The sequence below is a fragment of the Cottoperca gobio genome, chromosome 7, assembly GCF_900634415.1.
Source record: "Cottoperca gobio chromosome 7, fCotGob3.1, whole genome shotgun sequence".
In the NCBI taxonomy this organism is placed as follows: domain Eukaryota; kingdom Metazoa; phylum Chordata; class Actinopteri; order Perciformes; family Bovichtidae; genus Cottoperca; species Cottoperca gobio.
In genome coordinates this window covers 6881946-6901890 of record NC_041361.1, presented here as the reverse complement: position 1 = coordinate 6901890, position 19945 = coordinate 6881946, and the positions used below count along the sequence as shown (strand labels likewise).

The 19945-nt window shown below is 41.5% G+C and overlaps 1 protein-coding gene across 1 annotated transcript in view; it reads right to left on the bottom strand.

The window, feature by feature from the left end:
- Positions 1 to 1855: 1855 nt before the first annotated feature.
- The window catches only part of LOC115011008 (dedicator of cytokinesis protein 3-like), a 48359-nt gene continuing 30269 nt past the window's right edge, over positions 1856 to 19945 (bottom strand). The window contains 31 exon segments of the mRNA XM_029435935.1: positions 1856 to 4560; positions 4562 to 4753; positions 5305 to 5387; positions 5536 to 5658; positions 5745 to 5829; positions 6617 to 6729; positions 6942 to 7023; positions 7360 to 7495; positions 7702 to 7838; positions 8039 to 8155; positions 8695 to 8778; positions 8872 to 9051; positions 9223 to 9309; positions 10816 to 10982; positions 11397 to 11538; positions 12103 to 12207; positions 12459 to 12545; positions 15917 to 16065; positions 17186 to 17279; positions 17375 to 17435; positions 17534 to 17629; positions 17741 to 17767; positions 17882 to 17967; positions 18051 to 18199; positions 18311 to 18369; positions 18470 to 18570; positions 18749 to 18824; positions 19017 to 19111; positions 19217 to 19315; positions 19428 to 19574; positions 19766 to 19893. Of these exon segments, the coding sequence (XP_029291795.1) occupies positions 4144 to 4560; positions 4562 to 4753; positions 5305 to 5387; positions 5536 to 5658; positions 5745 to 5829; positions 6617 to 6729; positions 6942 to 7023; positions 7360 to 7495; positions 7702 to 7838; positions 8039 to 8155; positions 8695 to 8778; positions 8872 to 9051; positions 9223 to 9309; positions 10816 to 10982; positions 11397 to 11538; positions 12103 to 12207; positions 12459 to 12545; positions 15917 to 16065; positions 17186 to 17279; positions 17375 to 17435; positions 17534 to 17629; positions 17741 to 17767; positions 17882 to 17967; positions 18051 to 18199; positions 18311 to 18369; positions 18470 to 18570; positions 18749 to 18824; positions 19017 to 19111; positions 19217 to 19315; positions 19428 to 19574; positions 19766 to 19893 (3704 nt within the window). The 3' untranslated portion in view covers positions 1856 to 4143.

Below are 19945 nucleotides of genomic sequence, written 5' to 3'. Positions count from 1 at the left end.
TTAAGAACACACTGTGCACACAAAGAGATGCGATGCCAGATCCAGGTGATTTTTTTTTCTTCCAAACAGAAGGCTGGATGGCAGCTTGTCTTTCCAGTTGCCAAAATGTATGAGAGATGCTTTTCACATCACTGTGCTCTTGTGCCCCAAACAATAACAGCAGAATGAGACGATGCAACCCCAGAAGAGGGAAGAGCTTTGCCTGCATGCCACACATTGTACTGACATGCATGGAAGTGTGCACAAACAAAAACAGATCCAGAGCACATTATTATAGACAGAGGAGTTTGCGATGAAGAAAGAAAAAGGGCATAAAAGTAGATGGATATAGCTATAGAGGAGATAGCTGGAAAAATAAGAGGAGCCACAGTGATGCTGTAAAAATGAATCTGCATCAGCATGCACCACAGCATCATCATCCTCTGGAGAGGCAGCTAGGATCCTTTCATCCTTATTTCTGCTTTTTTTATTTTTTTTTGTGACTGCATCATGGATATGCGAGACACGAAGAGTGCACAGTCCTCATTGTTACCAAAGACATTTTCGAGGCAAATAAACACAGCTGCACGGTTACAACTTCAGTGTTATTCAGCTCGAGTCCAACGAGCGGCATGGCTCAATTATGACACGGAGGAGCCTTGAAATTCTTGATTTTCTTCTTTGATCTTTTTAGCATGAAAGGCCTTTTCTATCTATTGATCCTTTTTTATCTTTCCTCTCATTCTTACACTTTAATTTTAACCATAGTAACAATAAAGCAAGTAAAATAAACAGAACTAATGCTAGTGAGTGAGCTAAAATATAAATCTTCTACTTTGCTTTTTAATGTTGCGTTTTCAAACAGATTAGATCTGATTATTTCTAACTACCCTACATGAACTATTAATGGGTCACTTGTGCCACCTGTAGGCCACACATCACTACTGATTACTGAGATGGTGTAAACTGACTAAGAAGCATATTCATGATATTTAGAGAAAGTATTGCCACTACAACCTTACATTTATTTATAACACAGACCGCATTCTTTTCTTTCTATGAAAGAATAAAACTTCACTTCAACTCCAGCTGCATTATCATATATCAAAAAGATTAAAAAAAGATGTGCTGAATTTGAATATCAAAGAACAACGTTAGTGACAGTGTGAAGCTTGTGCAGGGACCTTAGCTGTCACTGCAACTGACAAGAGTTTGTCTTTTATATATTTATTTTACATATTTCTTCATCTGTGATGGACCCAGGGGTTGTGTGACATGCTGTTACACACACACACACACACACACACACACACACACACACTTCAATTGCGACAGTGGTGGAATTCAAGTTCATAGATACTGAAGTACAATGCAGAGGTAGAGTTTGGTTGTCACCTGGTGATTGCAAGTTATTCATGCAGTTATTCGTGCAGTTATTCGTGCAGTTATTCAGCCTCTTTGAGCTGTTTTTCTCCTTAGGGAAATGTCTGGCTCATGAGCTGCTAAATGCTAACTGTGTTCGTCTGCTAAGCAGATGGTGTACAGCTTCCTGCTGCACCAGAAAATGACGCTCTGTAAAAGTGAAGATTCATAACTACGAAGTACCCCTTTTACATTGTCATATGAATCATTGTAATTAGTAAGTAAGCTTACTTTAAATAACACATCTCAATACTTCTTCCACCGCACACAGTAGCACACACCCACGCACACACAAAACAGTGCAAGTAGTACAAAAACTGTCTGCATTCACACCACTTTGGTGTCTGCTTCATGCGTTTTCACGACAAACAGCGACCTCTACTGTCCACTTGACATACTGCTACAGCAATAACAGCACAGCACAGCACAGCAAAGCAAAGGTAAAGAGGAAGAGTTAGAGCTGATAAAAGATTGTCTTTAATGTTTGGCATCGTTAATGAATTCCATACCACAGCAGTTATGGGAGTAGGAAAACCACTTTTACAACCAAACACTGTTTGATCATGCTAACACCATATGTACAGGAAAGCACATTGAAAAGTGTATAAAGTATTTATATGAGAAGACTCAAAGTCAAGAACGGTGGAGACAGCCACAGTCTAATGGATTTGTCCTTTTTCAAACACTGATTATAGATATTTATCAATTACACTGATCTCTGGAGTACATGTATATACACAAAACAACGATAAACCTTTTCTGGGCATCTGCAATAATTCTCAAAAATATTTCACAATACTGCTGTATGTACAATAACAGAATTTACATTGAAAAATTCTATTGTACCTATATTTTGAGTATCACTTCAGTCACCAGTTATCCTCAGTGCCATCAGGCTAACAAGAGATACTCACATTTTGTATATATCTAACCTCAGGTTCATCTTCATACAAAGTACAGCAGCTGATGCAGTAACTAGGCCTTCTGTCATGGTACGTTTTCTGAAATATGTTCACACAACTGATGATCTCACATACAAAAATAGATGTTGTCTAGTCAGCTGACAACTTGATGTACAGTAACACAAAGCTTCCACCTGCAAAAAAAACAACAACCAGGAAAACAAGTAATTGTTAAAATATTAGCTATATCCTTCCAACCCACTACATCGTGATAAAGAGCGCTGTTCTTCTGCTCCACAAAAAGTAAACCTCTCTCTCTCTCTCTCTCTGAGGCTGGGCTTCAGCATTCTTCTGAAACACATCATTAGTTTTCACTCAACAGAAGGTGATTGAGAAACAGCCGCAGGCAGAATAAGAAATATTAGCGCTACAAACCAAACAACGACCTGAAACCAAAGCGGGACGAAACCATACAAAACATCACTAGGTAGATATCTTTTTTTTTTCCTTTAGGGAGCGTATAGTGAACCGAATGAAAAGGAGAACGACTGTCGCTGAATTAACTTCTCACAGTCCGGATGAGAGGTCAAACTGCATTTGAGTGCACTTAAGGCAGGTAGGCGATTCCAACGCTGTCTGAGTGGGCTCCTCGACTGGCAACTCAGCGGGCGGGGGTCTAGACTGTGTCATCAGACGCAACACAATGCCACTGCAGCTGTCCAGGTTCAGCCCTCACTGCTTTATAACATTGTCTGACAACCATACAGAGAAGGGAAAGTATGGAGGGAGAAAGAGAAACGTGTTAGTTTTCAGAGTCCAGCAGGTGGTTGAGATGTGGAGAGTTCTCGTTCCATGAAACATGACAGGTGTTGTACACGTCTGTCAATGTCCTCGGTTTCCCCTCTCTTTTCTCTCGACGTTTCTTTGTCACACGAAAGAGACAAGTAGAGACTTCTTCAACATAGACTGAACTTAAAGCACTTAAACAAACACCAGCATTGCAGCTTGTGCAATACAAATAGAACATCTCGTCTGAATACATTCACGTAGGTTTCCATACGCTATGGTACGGATGGGAAATCGTCAGTGACTGAAGTTCATGTCCCTTGAGATGTTGGTCCAACCATAGAGACCTGCGATTCATGACAGCCCGGCAGCAACACGTGTCAGAGTGCGCCATTTGATATGATTCACTATTAAGGAGCACTTAACAGTGTTTTGAAAAACATAATGGATATAAGCCTTTGAAAACACTATAATGTATTTTGTATTATGTATTTATTTATCAAAATAAGAATTCATATATATGAAGCATTTAAAGCAGAGAAGTCACTTCACTATGAATAATAACCTTCGGTAGTTGCCTCGTGTTGTGAAGATGCCATGAAAAGCAAAATTAAAGGAGTTCAGAGCTTATACTGCACCTGGGATCATGTTGATCAAGGTCGTCATATTTCACAAAACTGTTGTCGTATTATTCTCAAATCAAAAAACATGCTCACAGACGAGTTGTACAAGTGTGTACAATCAATATCAATTTCTGAACAAAGTTAATCTGTCTGATTGTTCAACAGATACATTTCTTTTAATTATATCTAAGAGGCCACGCGGAGCAGTGACGGCAGATGAGCCTCGTACTGTGGATTCATCCAGGTTCACTCCCTCCTTTCTTTCCTTCGTGTGCACTGAAATTAAATCACAGAGCGAGGAGGGTCGACTGAACGCCCTCCACTGCTTCACATAAGAATCTCCCTGTTACTGCTCCTTTAACTCAGTGCAAATGAAGGGAAGAAGACAAGAAGAAGAAAGCTCTAACTGAAGTATAGCTGGAGCCTCGTCATCACTGGGTCTCCTCGTGCTCCTCGCTGATGCACTGCTCCCAGGGGTGTTTCCCCTGGTCCTCCCGGTGGCCGTGAGGGGAGTGGAAGATCCTGCGGGGCAGCGGAATGGGCTGAGGCGGCAGATCTTCCTCAGGGATGCAGCCCTCTCTCAGGTAGGGTTTGAGCGGTACGGATGGAGGCTGAGGCCGACGGTAAGGGATGTGGTGGGGGCCGTGAGTGGGAGCGTGGTGGTGAGGCGGCGGCCCGTGGGAGTGGCTGTCCAGCCCCGGGTGGGCGTGAGCGTGAGGATGCTGGTGGTTGTGCGGGTGCGATGCTGGGCTGCGGTAATGGAAGGGGCGGACCGGGTCCACGGAGTCGATCTCTGGTCCGCCGTAGTGGATGTGCAGGTAGGGGGAGGCCAGGTATTCGTCAGGGGGGGGACCACAGGTGACTGGGAAGAGGCTCCAAGGCATCGTTCCTGATGGGGCCGGGGTCTGGATATTGGCCTCCGAAGTTACTCTCACTCAGAGAGGAAACACCGCTGCTGGCGCTGCCTGACAGAGTGGAGTTACTGCCCCCCAAAGCTGACTGAGGACTGGTGGGGGAGCCAGGGATCGGGTGGAGAGGAGACTGGCGAGAGAAAGAGTCAGAGAGATAGCGGGTGTCATAAGTGTATTTCTCTTGACTTACAGTGAAGTAAATAGTCCAGTTTTGTCACGACAACCTGAATTTCATCAATACTCACGCTGCCTTCACGTGCTATCTAAAATATGGGAATTACAAATGAAAAACAAATGAAAGAAGATAAAGAGTCAACAACTACTTCATCATTCTGACAGTGTCCATATGTCAAACACTTGAAGATGGCTTTGTAATTATAACCTTTTATAACTTATATAACTATTACTGGAGTGAAACAAATACTGTGACTACACTCAATCACCAGGCATCGCTGTAGTGTACAAATTGACTGTAAGTGAAGACAACGTGTGGGAGTTGACAACTTGGGATATAGGAGTTTTTGTAAAGTCAGAGTAACCATGACAAAAGACTGAAAATGTCATTTCGAAAAATTTAAATAAAGACAAACAAGGAGGAGAGTGAAAAGGAAAAGAGTAGGAGGATGAGGAGGAAGACATGCCAACAGTTTGCTACAAAGCTGCATGCATCTGATATTTTACCTTTCGAAGAGAACGGACAGGCAGGGCTGGGGGAGGGTCGCTGTTCTGATGGTGAAACGCATCACAGTGCATCAGGAAGTGTCCTGTAAAGTGAAGTTCATATAAGGAGATAAATAATTTACTTAAAAGGTCTTATGTAAAGGTCTTAAATAGCCTTGAAAATCCAGCCTACATCTCAAAAGCTCTCAACACCATAAAAACCTGTGAGTGTTCAGCAAAAGGAGACTATACCTGGTGGGAAGGACCTGGGTGGGACTGGCGGCATGATTACCCCTCCAGTAGATGCTGGCATGTAGGACACCGGCTCCCTGTTCTCTCCATCCAGACTCCAGCTGCTGGGAGCGTTAGGAAAGACTGCAGGGGGAATACATAAACATGTCAACACACACTGTGTTATATCTCATGTACATGATACTGTACCTTTCATTGTGTTGGGTTACCTTTCTCTGGTAGAGTCATGTGAGGGTCAGCACACGGCTTACAGGGGCTTATTTGCTGAAGTAAAGCACGCTGCATGTGGTTGTTCTGTAACACAGAGTGTATAATGATATGCAGGCTTGAAGAGTCACTGAATACACGGAACGGCGTTACGTAACAATGATACAAAAAAAGTGTAGTACGGTTACAGGGGAATAATCAGGATGCCAATACATTTAGTAAAAAATAGGGATTATTAGCAGGATTACAATAACAATACCTTTTTAAATGATATACTACCATGCACATGCACACACATTACAATTACTAATGTTACACTGTGTGGAAGATTTGTATGTACAGCAGAAAAGGGGAACAACATCACAGTACAGCGCAAGTTATCAAGCAGGATTGTTTTCACACTTGTTCGTTAATCAAGATTATTCTTTTTTCCGAGAGGCATCCCAGCGTGAAAAGACGGTTCGTAGGAAATGAGCTAACTGCTTCAAATTTCTGGTCCAGCAAACATAATACAAGACATGGTTCAGTCTACACTAATGTGCCAAATGCAGTCCTGGGGTGATGACAGTATTTTCACAGCTGTGATGTTGTTCCCCTTTTTCTGTGTTACATACAAAATAATGCTGACATCTTTTCTTTCTCTCATCTTTATTTGCGTATCTGGTATTGCGGTAATCCAGAAGAAACATAAAGCAATCCAGTTAGGTTAATTGAATGTTGTAATATTTGGATTAAGTTACTGACTACAATTTAAGGTAAAAAACACATTTTAAAATCTCATATCAACATTTAGCACCCATTGATTGAAATGATTGCAAACACATTTTGCATATGGTATATTTTACACCATTATGGTGCTGTACATCAGTCCTACCTGTCCATTCTCCGCCATGTTGAAGTACATGTTGTTGGCTCTCTCACGATGAGACGGCAACAGTATCATCACTTCTCGGTTGTGTTTGGCCTTATCGGGCAAGGATGGAGAGCCTGGACGGAGAAAAGATGTGGAAACGTTACCATTTCGACATGCAGCAACTTCATTGTCCCGCTACCTTCTTTATATAACTAATGAGATATCTATGAAATATAGTTTCAAACCTCCATGAAGACATATACACAGATATAGAAATGTTGGGGCAGTATCCAGTACTGATCATTTCAGTGTCTGTATCCGTCTCTCATGTGACTTTCTTACTTACCTCTGGCACTCGAGGGAGCAGAGTTAATAATCTGGGAAGAGTTGGAGCGGATAGAGCTCAGGCTGGAGGAGGAGGGGCTCGGCTGCAAAACAAAACATACTCTAAATTGGGGTTTTCTTTGGGTAAAAAGCACTTTTTATATAATAGAAAACGTATTTGCTACACCTGCCATTTATATTGCATCTAGCACATGGGAAACTAACAATTAAAGTTGATGCTAATTAATAGTGCATCAAGACAGCAGCATTACAGTTATAGTATCAACATTGATACCAACAAAAGTAATCACAGTATTATACAATGTTTTACATCCCAAAGTAAAATAAATATATTTTAAGTTTATCTTAATCTGTGCAATACAAATTCATAGCTTTTCCACTGCATTCATGCCAGTGTGTGTTTTTATTTCAAGCCTTACCTGCATGTGTAACGCTTCCTCGGGGTGATCCCCCATCAGGCCGTCGGTCATTATGACGAGGTTTCCTGCCTCACTCGATGTGTGAGAGGACAGGGACGAGGACGAGTGACGGATCGAACCCTGAAGACTCAGTGGGCTGCAGGACAGAGACCATGTTGTAAAAGACTTGTATCTCCCTGTGTTCATGAATGTGTGTGTCTGTGTGTGCAGCTACATTTCATGAACCAGTTTTCAAACAATTTGGGTAAGAGAGGATATTTTTACCAATCTTGTGTTGTTATAGTGGTAACAACTGGGGTTAAGTCAAAGAGTTTAGTTTGTGCGTGCGTGCGTCTGACTGACCTGTGTCTGTGGCGGACACTCTCAGGGCTCATGTGGCTGTGGGAGGAGAGGATGCCTCTGGGAGAGTTAACCCCTGGGCAGCCTGCAGGGCTGAATCGATCCACTCCCGGTACACCCTGCTGGGACCCAACCATATACTGCTCTGAATATTTACACTGCTCATACATGCATTAAAACACTTTCATCAAAACATACAGGCATACTCATTACACTGTGCATGCATGGGAACAGACTCTATACAGAAGCGGAAATGTGCCTGTTTGTTAGCAAGAATAAAAATAAACTTATCTCAAACAGAAACTTGGGATAAATCTGAGCCACATGTGGGACTACTCACATGGTGTAAACCTGTCCTCATCATGTGGAACTGATCGACAAGTTTTTTGTGCAGAGGACGCATCTCTGGATGCACCAGCTTCTCGTGAACAGCCAGGCCAACTCCGAGAATGTGCACCTGATGACAGGAAACATTTTCACAGCATTATGCAGTGTTCATTTTGTCAGCCAAAGCTATGACTAAATAAGTTCGTCAATTACCCTTTTTCCATGACTAACATGAGATGATGACAAGACGGCACCAACGTCATTTAACAGCAACTGTGACTATATCAACATGCAATAGTGTTGAAGAAAAAAAAGACTCAAATGTCATTTAAAAATAAAAACTGTTTTTGTTGACAACACAGCAGCTCTGTTTCCTGTGTTGCACGCACCACATCAGGACTCCACCGGCACCACACAATGAGCACAGTCAGGAGGACTAAGTAAGTGACTTACGTACTTAAATTAAAGTTAACAATGACAACAGGGCTTGGGAGAAAGAATAAAGGTCATATTTTGGCTACACAAGATTAACTGAAATGTTCAATATAAAGAGTAAAACTTGACTTAAAAAAAAAGGTTTGACTATGATATATATATATATGTGACAAAATAAATATTTGAGTCTGTTTACTTAACAGTTCCACATGTGATTGAATTCAAAGCTCTGACCTGTTCCTGCATCAGATCCTTCAGATGTGTGATCCTCTCCGTATCTTCTGGGTGACTGCTGATGTAGTCCTTGTCAAAGAAGGCCTGTTATAGAAGAGAAGTCAAAAGATGAAGATCTCTCGCAAACACTGAATTAATTCATAAATGTGATAAATCCACCCATTTATTTCTCTCTACCTCCTGATATCTGGCGATGCCTCCGTTCACAGCAGCATCTATGACCCCATTGAGGCACATGCTGAGTGGGTTGATGTTGCCATGATGCTGTCTGTGTTGGTACTGGCTGATCAGAGTCCGCAGCTCCTGGGTTTTATTCTCCACCACATAAATGGCATTTTCCAGAGGGCTCACCTCCATCTGGAAATAAATACACACAAGACAAAAGGAGAGTTATCATGTGTCTATAACATGACGTTAGTCAATCTAGAATACATGGCTACCATGGTGAAAGAGCTTAAAGAAAACTGTCTAGCATCCCTCATACAGAGCACTATAAGATGATAGAGAGTGAATGTTTGAGCTCCTCACCACTTCCCTCCTTTCCACCTCCGCCCAGCGGGAGATCCCGGGGAGAGGACGGGAGAGGATCAGGGTTGTTCTCTCAATCCACAGACTCTGTTAAAACAGGCAGGACAGAGAACAGAGTTTATTCAGACTGCCATCAACCACAGACACATCATGAAGGTCTAGTGGGGTACTGCACTGATGAAGTAGAGGTAAAAATGAATAGCGCAAGTAGTAGAGTAAGAATAAATAACTTAAATAACTATCCGGCTCACTTTAAATGGTGCGTGATATTGGTTGGCAGTCTGATTGTAAGTCCTGCTTTGGTTTGATTCAAACTGTAGGTTAGTGTGTCAGAGGAGACTACAGCACAGAATCATGTCTGGGCCAAGTTTGTAAAGCCCTGTAGGCTGTACTTGGACTAGATACAAGGGGAGTGAGTAAAGGAACAACAAAAAAGCTTGCATGCAATTAGGGCTGAAATGTTTAATCGATTAGTCGATCAACAGAAAATGAATCATCAACAATTGTGATCATCTGTTAATCCGTAATGTCATTTGAAAGAAAACCCTCCACTGCTTCTCAAAATGTGAAGATTTGCTGCTTTTCTGTTTTATTTTATTGTAAACTCAATATCACTGGGTGCTGGACTGTTGGCTAGACATCTTCACGGGCATTTTAGATTATCTTCTGAAAAAAAATGAAATAATAATAAAAGATAATGATCAGCTGTCGTCCTCATTATAACACAACAATGGTGCAGTAAATACAGTAGCTGCAGTTTTTGTAGACATAGATATGGTATTGATGGTCATTTTCTTTATGCTATAGCAGTTTTCTATCTCTGGCTTATGTTGTCATGATTCTGGAAATGTATATTCTTGCCACATTACATCATTCTGCAGTGTTTATGACTAATGCACCTGCGGTAAAATAATCAGAGACTGGAGAGATAAGAATTAAGCAAAGATCTTACAGTAAAGGTTTGTCCTGCTGATGAGAACACTGTAAACGTTCTGAAAACCACTGCCTCTTTCTCCCACAAGCACTATGTCTTTCTCCCCCCCCCCCCCCGCGAATGTCTCCTCTTCGTCCTCTCTTTGCCTCAGGCTTGTCCGTACTGGACTATCGGCCGCCCTGGGATATTCCTGTCTCCCGTGGCTGCTGGTGGCTCATTCCAGATGTTTTGGATCTACGTCCTTCAGGAGAATCAGCCTCTCATCTTGTCCTGTCTCTCTCCCTTGTGTGCATGTTGTCCTTGTCTCTCTCTCCCTCTGTGAGTTTGTTTCTTTTCTTTTCATTTCCCCCCCCCAGTTAAAGTGTTCTTTTTGGGGAGTTTTCCCTTATTTGATTGGATGGTTATAGTTAGGTAGTAGAAGGTGTCGTATGTAAAGCCCCTTGAGGTAAATTTGTGATAGTTGGCTGAATAAATAAAATTGACTTTGCCCTACTTGACTCACATCAGCTGAAAGGCCTCTGCATGAATCAAACGGCAGTTTCGAGTTTGATCAATAACATGTTTTTAACTAGCGTTACATCTGAATTCAGTGTTTCTGTGAAAAACACTAAACTGTGAGGCAGAAATGAACTGAGAGGGGCACTGCTGGTTCACCGTACCCTGAACTCGTTCTCGCGGTCCTTGGGCCCCTTGTGGAAAGGCCTGTCATAGTGGAAGCGGCTGACATTGTTTATGCGGTAGAAGCTCTTGATCCTCTCGGGCACACGCTCCAGCTGAGGCACATCAGAGATGTCTGACACCGGAGTCACTGCATAGATCTGCAAGTCTAGAAGCCGAGTGTCAAGGAAGTGACAGAAAGACAGACAGACATGCATATTCACAGAGGAGGAAGAGCAGGAGGGATATTCAAAAAGAAATGCTGACTGAGGGCGTTTGCTCTCACTGTCGGACTTTGGAAATCAATCTCAACATGCAGTGTTCCTATTTGATCTGTCATAACCTGTAACATACATGAGCAATACATAGTGCATCGATTAAATGTTTAAGTCATTTGTTAAGCAAAATACCAAATATTCCCTGTTTTTATCTCAAATGTGAGGATTTGCTTTTATATCATTAGAAATGGAAATGTTAGAGTTGTAGACTGTTGGTTAGATAAACATGCAGTTGTTTGTCCTTAACAGTCTTATTGCTAAGGAAAATAATTGATAGTTTTAGCCCTTTACGCCGAGTAGGATACACTGAGCATCACTCTGCAGGATGGTGTCGTCAGGTTGGTTGGGATGCTGCATGGCGATGGCTTGTGGAAATTCCCCCAGCATTCTTTGCTGGAAGTCCTCGAGCCGTTCATAGTCATAACCACGACAGACAAACTCCTTGTTCTGCAAAAAGGAGAAGAGCAACAGTGACTGTTATTTGGAGTTGTGTCTCTGGGCACAAAAGTCCAATATTCCCTCTCTTTTAAGCCCTGTTTTCTACCAAATCCTGAGGGAAATATCGGTCTCTTTAGCTGCTAAATGCTCAATTATGTTCATTAGCTAGTCACTAACTGTGGCTGCTGCTGTTTAGTACTGAGAAGGGCTTTTAGAGCTTTTTTGCTGAACACACTATGAGAGCAGTGAGAGTAACTGTCATTTAATAGATAGGAGTGTTATTTTCTTGCACACAAAATTGGAAATGGTTAAAAAAGCCACTAAATGAAATTAGATATTTAAAAAGTGTAGACATGATGCACCAACGTTTATCTGGAGGCTGGTAGCTTTCAGTGGTGAAATTGTACACATAAAGTTATACTATGATGAGATTCATGACATCTATAGCTCTTGCACAAGCACTGTAGCTGACTTTGTCTCCCGCTGAAGCATGAAGGAGCAGTGTAGCTGTCCGCATCAGCAGAATCATAACTGTGTCAAGACAGACAAAGATTTAGATTTAGTAAGTCTTACCCTGAGGAAGAAAGGAAACTTCCTGCCATAGAAGCCCATTCTGAAGAACTCCGGCTCGATCCTCTGCTGCTCGATGATGTTGTCATAATACGCTGCCTCCATTTTCTGCCACAGAATGATAACCATGCAAAAGAGTCATGAGGAATAATGATTTAATCACACACATTGCTGAATCCTCTGCATTTCTTGATGAGTCTGGGTGTGCACAGGTAATTAGGACATTGTGTTTGAGGCTATATGCACTTTGCAACCGCATGAGAGGATGACAATGAAAGAGGGAGCTGGAAATCTCACTTTCCAGCATCACAGAGGATGCTTGTTTGCTAATAACAGGACGCAGCCAATACTTGACTTACCCGTATCCAGCTGAGGCTCTGGTAATCATATAAAGTCTCGTACTGGAAAGCCAGCTCCCGGCAGAGAGAGATTCCATATTCCCAGCACTGCAAAGTCAGATATGAATGAGATAGATGGAAGAAATCATGTACTGTAAGCTTATATTTATGCTTTATAATAAAGAGCAATCATAATTACTTTGGAGGACAAGGAGAAAGTATACAAAAATACATATACACTCATTTACTACAGGAAGAGTCACTGAGACAGCTCATCGTGCATCTTTATTACAGTGATGATCAAAAAGACCAGCCTCTAACAATAACACTAACAATAACTTGCAGGTTGAATTTCTTTCTGGAGTTATACTTATATTTAATGGAGATGGTTATTAATGTGTGATGCTATGTTTTACTTGACATATGGGCAGAAATTCAGAGGAACAATTAGGCATTTTCATTTTTGTATGTAAAGCACTTTGGAAGTAATAATAAATCAAATGATTAAAACATTTTAAAAAACAACTGAGACATGTGTAACAATTATGAACAAGAAAAATATCCTCGATTGGTCCAAATATTTAACTATTTTGTTATTTTGCTAATATTTCCTCACGGTCCGCTAGCCGCCTGTGTGTGATGAAAAGCATTAAGCCCTGGCTCTGTAAATGGGAAACAGACAGAGTGGATGAGATCGAGCCACGAGGGCTGTACTGAATGTTTTGTTTTTACATTTGGATCTAATGAGGTTTTTCAAATTAAGCCTTGAATGTCTGTTGACAAAGGTGTGTGCCTCCCTTTATGTGTGTGGGGAAAGTGTTGTTTTTGAAAGGATAAACGCCAACAATTATGGATCGACACAGAATATTTGGTCAGATAAAAATATGTTATGGTTACATCTATCCTTTCTCAATAAATGTAGACTTTTGGACTGGGACAATTACAGAGACGAGGATGCACCACGGCGGAAGCGGGGTGGGGGAGAGGGGAGAGGGGAGAGAGAGAGAGAGAGAGAGAGAGAGAGAGAGAGAGAGAGAGAGAGAGAGAGAGAGAGAGACAGAGAGAGAGAGAGAGAGAGAGAGGGAGAGAGAGAGAGACAGACAGAGACAGAGACAGAGAGAGAGAGAGAGAGAGAGAGAGACAAAGAGAGAGAGAGAGACAGAGAGAGAGACAAAGAGAGAGAGAGAGACAAAGAGAGAGAGAGAGAGAGAGAGCGAGAGCGAGAGCGAGAGCGAGAGAGAGAGAGAGAGAGAGAGAGAGACAAAGAGAGAGAGAGAGACAGAGAGACAGAGAGAGAGACAAAGAGAGAGAGAGAGACAGAGAGACAGAGAGAGAGACAAAGAGAGAGAGAGAGACAAAGAGAGAGAGAGAGAGCGAGAGCGAGAGCGAGAGAGCGAGAGCGAGAGAGAGAGAGAGAGAGAGAGAGAGAGAGAGAGAGAGTCTATTTAGGGTTTATTTATAGCAGAAAAGCGCTGACAGGGTGGGTGCTGGGGAACGCAGTGCCTCTCTGGAAAGTTCAGAGATTTTAAACTAAAAGCTCTGAGAGAGGCCACACAGCCTAAGTTATTAATAATAATAATAATTTGAATGTCAAAGTTATGAATGAAGCTTCAAAGCTTAGAATTATTTGGAGCAGCCACGATCCACACACCAAGCAGAGGAAAGACCGTGGCTGGATAAAGAAAAAGGCAGTGGGAGCGAGAGGAACGTTAAATCTGGAGGTGGGGATTTGTTTGGGTGTTGAGTTTGAATATCAACAATCTTTCACCAGAATCGGAGACTCCATCTTTAATTGACTGTCGTCGTCGTCGTCGTCGTCGTCGTCAACCTACAAGTTGCTCTTTACGCTTTACTTTGCGTTCTATTTGTCCTGAATGCATTTGAACATTAGTAACAGTAGAAGGGATTCCACAGGTTCAGACTTGTTCTTTTCTATAATAGTAGCAATAAAATCTAGAGATGACAAAGAGTTAATGAAGGAAGCCACTTTTATTTCCTCCTCAGCTGCTCCCAGAGTCCAGAGGGCATTGTCCTCTCCAAAGCACAGACACCAGTCAACTAATTTAATTCTGTGGATGAATACCAGCCAGGAAGGAGTGACCCGGGGAAGCAAATCACATTTGAGCAGATATCTGACCATTACTGTGGTGAGGGCAAAAGCCTCATGTTTGTATTTATATTATATGATACTCAGTGTTTGCTTTAGTACAACAAACTGTGTTATGATATATGCTATAGCATCATTTAGATGATGTTGTTTTGATAATCCACAGTTCTGATTATACTCTCAACACTATAGAAACATGCTGCTTCAGCTATAAAGCTTACTTGAGTATTTCGATGTTAAGCTACTTGATAATCTTATTTTACAACATTTATCTTGCAATAGTTGATAACATTTTACATATATAACATGTAAAATATGATGCACTGTTAAATATCTAACTAAGCAGTATATAAAGTATTTGAAATGAGCTCCATCTTCACAAGCCACAACATAAATATTATACTTACTGTGCACATTAATGTATAGCCTCATTAATAATGTTCAAATATAATATACATATGATAATATTGACAGCTAGTTTTTCATACAAAGTATTTTTTACATTTATTTGACCAATACTGCTGTACTTTTACTTAAATGACACTTTTAATTTAAGATTTATATGCTGTAGTATTTGTACACTATGATATGGATACTTTTACTTAATTAAAGGATCTCAGTACTTCTATACCACCTTGTAAATCTAGTTCAAGAGGTACGAGGACGAGTAGGTTTTGATGTAAAACATGATCAAATCTTTGAGAAACATTATGAGAAACATGACTTTTAGTCTCACTCCCAAATGTTAATGAAAGCCAAATGTAATTATGTTTGGGAACAGCTGCACTGCAGACGAGAACAAACAGCCACTTGAACATTTAAAACAAAAGAAGTTAAGAGAAAAACTAATTTAAAAAAAGAATTATGAAAGCTATACATTTTAATGTGGTCTAGGTTGATTTAGTTTCCGATCACAAGCATGCATCACTTTATACCCTGCCTCACTTTACTTGGAATACTTATCTACAGCACAATACATACAAATATCTTCAGGGAACATAAAACTGTGTGTACAGTTGTTTATTGCACTTTACATGTATTTACAATACTTGTATTTATCTTTTTCTATTATTACACTACATATTTGTTATTGCTCTACATGTTTGTACTTCATTCTTTTGTTTTGCACCGGGACCAGGGAAACACAATTGTGTTCCTCTATGTACTGTGCAGCACTGTATATAGATAGATGCCAATAAAGTCTCTCTCTCTTATCTCTCTTATGTAACTTCTCCAGCACAAACCTATCAATACCGCTCCATCACTATAAAGCTAACTTGGCTTTGCCTCCATTTACACGTTGTACTGTGTGAGCTTGAGCTGCAGTACAAACTGGCAGGAGTGAGAGATGAAGCTATAAAAATTCACTTGCCTTGCCCTTGTTGAAGTAGTGGAGGATTTTACGACTCAGGTTCTCCTTGCGTTGCCACTCGCTTTGACAGGGGTAGTGAAGGAAATCCCTCAGAGGCCGGTCCTCCCACTGCAGCAGCTCCCAGTACAGCAGCAGAGTGAACGCTGCCTCTGTTGTCGAGGGGGGGGCACAGGTCAAAAGGTCATGAAAATAAATAATGTAGTAGCTGCTATCTAGTTAGGCTACAGTTTGCACAGACTGGCCACAGTGATGAACTGATAACTCTCTGGGTGCAGTTTTCGTAAACAACTTGTGCTCTGTACAAATGGCACAAAGCACAAGCATGGGGAGTAAGTCTCAATGAGAAATTAAACATAATTATAGTGACTCCAGTCCCACTGGAGTAATTCCTTAGATATTAGACTGACTTGGCTGTAAAGCTTGTCAATTATGATGATTGGCTTCTTTGCCTACTGCTGTGATTTTCCACAATTTTTTCTCACATGTTATTGATGAATCGAACAGATAATCAATAATAAATATTATCATTAGCCCTAAAGAATACAGTACGACAACATGAATCCATTGCATCCACAGTATAAAAGCGAAGACAAATGATGCCTCTTTCTATTTTGAATTCACAAGCTTCTTTTTAGATAATCATTCAAACAATAACCACATGTGTAATCACATCCAAATCTCCAGAACATTAAAATGTGTTTCAATTATCTTGCCAGCTGCCTGCAATTTATTCTACGCAAGTGATGAATAAGGTTGTATTTAATTACTCATATTTAGCTACATTAACATGCACGCAATAAAGCCACCACTGCCAATAATGTGAGTAAAGCAAGAAAACTTAACTCATTTACACGATTACATGAACTGACAACTTCCCCTGATTTCCCATTTGCAGGATTGAGAGTGGCATTACCAGACCTGATTCAAATTTACAATAACAGTTTCCAAATAAGTAGGTAAAATAGGGTCTTACCACACCTTCAGAAGACGTGTAATCAACTAAGTCAAGTGAAATCCCCTGTGTAGCTGGGCCATGGGTATGCAGGCCAATTTATTTCCCAAAAGAAATGATTCTGCCCTACATGTCGCCATAAGCTTTCCTCTCCTACACCTATTCTACTTCTTCTCCAGGTGCCTCTATTGGTGAAATCCAATAAAAAGGAGGGTAAAGGCACATCCAGAGCAACAGGAAGAAATACAAATGCCACTTCACACAGAAAAAAGCCTCCGCCATAAACCATGCACCATCACAAACAGTATCTCTGTTACCTGTGAAGTCCTCGGCTTGGAGATGCAGGTCACACAGCTTGTGGATGTAACGGATGTACATGTCCTCCTTGTTGACCTCCGATTTGTAAAAGTTCTGGGGTTGAATAAAAAGAATGATTACAATCTTATCCCGTGTGTGGAATTATTCATAGATGTGTTTCTAAAGCCCAGACTATGTGTATGTCTCACCATGAGGTTGACGGAACCGCCGATTTTCTTGTTCTCCATCTCATCTCCTTTCATGCAGTCCCTAAAAACATATGACAAAATAAAAATGTTCCTCTGTTGCTCTGCAAATTCATGACATAAACCATTAGTGTTATTATGAGCAACGTAATCTCCGCATACCTGTAATCCAGCAATCGCTCGACAAGTCTTGTGACTGATGTGACGAATGAGATCCCCGTCTCTCTCCAGGTCTCCTGCTCTATCTTCTCCAGCAGGCTGCACAGAAAATACAGTAAGATGTTCTAAATTAAGTTGACAAGCACAGGAAGTGAACAGATATGAATGACGATGTCTCTTCGTCTCAGCTGTGAGAGCATTACATCTCACCTCGGATAAGGACCAAACAGCTGGGTTCTGCGGTGTGACAGCAAAACAACACAGAGAAGTATGTTAGAGGGAAAAACCATGAGAGCAGCATTACTCTGAGTATCACTCCACAGGCCCACTAAACACAGGTTTGATGCTTACAAAAGACTGAAGAGCTCTCTGTGGTTATCATCGCCTTTCCCATCTGACACCATGCTGTCCAGCTTATCCATCAGCTCTGCTTCCACCTACACGGGGATGTGGGTGTGTTATGTGACAAAAAGCTGCGGCACACACTCTGCAGTTCATAACATAACAATGTCATACTGACCTGCTTGAAGTTGCCGTTTTTTCTCTGCTCCCAATCCATCATGTCGTGAAAGATTGGGATCATTATATTTCTAACCTCGGTCTGAGGAACCAGGGTGACACCAAGGAAGGGACCCATCATTCCTGGGATGAAGTGGGGCTTATTGTCCCCTGGATTACATAGATTAACATACATAGGAGACAATGTTTTCGTTCATTTCATAAAAATCTATCTGTGATAGGTGTATGTGTGTGTGTGTGGAGACGGGATGTCGGACGCACCTAATTTTTGCCACATGCTGAAGAGCTCATAAGCCATCATCACTCTCATATCTCCATGTCTACAAAGAAGGAGCGGAGAGTGAAGTATAAAAAAAGGAAGATGAATAATTAACCTGTGTTTAAGAAAATGCACACTATGAATATAAGGCACTTTCTTACTTGTCCAGGACTTTCTTTCTCTTAGCCGGGCCGATTGCCTCCAGCTGCAGACTGGGCTGGTTGATGTACAGCACAGTGAGGCTGAAAAACGAGTTCCACACCTAGACACACACACACCAGACAAAAACATAAGTAAATTAATGTTATGTTAACTCATTCATACTCATCTCAGAAATGTGTTTATGGAAAAGCATCACATAGTTTGTGGCTTTATGGTGTGGTGGGTTTCTTAAATGCTAACCCCCCCCCCCCCCCCCCCCCCGCTGCTCAGACACACACCTTGAAGTCAAAATCAGCCTCTGAGAAGTTCTTGTGCAGCGCCGGAGACAGGAACTGTGTTGTCACTACGATGATACTGCAGAAAGCAAACATTAGACATTAGACTTACAAAACGAGATAGCTGCCAAAAATAGATGAAAAAATTTGAAACACAAGCATCACCTTCAGAAAAGGATTATCTGAAAAGAATCTGATCTGATGGTTGGCTGTATTCCCTTACCATCTCTGGGACAAAGACTGCATGACAGAAATGCAAATGCAGACTTACTGACTAGTGAGAAGCCTCATGACGCTCCAGTCTCGGGGAAAGATAGTCAGTTTCATCAGATTGCGGAACACGCAGAAGATCTTCAACAGAAACTCCTGTCAAGGAATATATTTTTAGAAAAGTGCATTCAGTCAAGGTATGTGATAAGCAAGTGCAATGCTCTGATCATGTGCAGCTCTGTGACTCAGAGAGTTTCCTACCTTTAGCTCCTCTTTGCTGTGGAAGTTGTTGAGTAGATGGTGAAAGTGGAGCTCTGTCATCTGCCGAAGCAGAGAGAGGAGACAGGAAACATACTCCCCCTGCCCAAGAAAATGACAGAAATTAGCATCGAAGGTTAATCAACTCAAAATATGAACTAATTTCCACCTGTTTCTATTGCACGTCAAAAAGACACATTGAATGGAAGCTTACCGTTATCTCGGCAGTGCACTGGGGACAGCGTTGTCCTCTGGACGTCTCCACAGAGTGAGACTTGCTCATGATGGACAGCAGAGTCTGCAGCAGCACATCCAGAAGGCTCTCCACCATCATCTCCACTTCCTCCTGAACAGAAGATTCCTGAGACACACAGACATGCAAACGTGCCGCTTGAAGTGCCGCTAAAATGCCGCAGCTTCATTTCCATAATCCAATCTTTTTTTTAAGGAAATGGTCATTATATATTTCATTTTCTAATTCAATTTAACTTTTTTTGTAATGTGATTTTAGGTCATATATGCTGAGTATGCACATAGTACTATGTACTGTACCATGGAGCTCGTCTTAATTATGGAGAAAATGCTTCCAAGGATCCCAGAACAGATAAGCAGCTCCCTCTGCTGGCGTAGATGCAGGTGGATGTGATGCAGAACCACCGGCAGCAGAATACTACGAGACTCTGAGGGAAGAAAGGAAGGGAAAGAAAGGAGTCCGAGTGAGGAGGAAACATA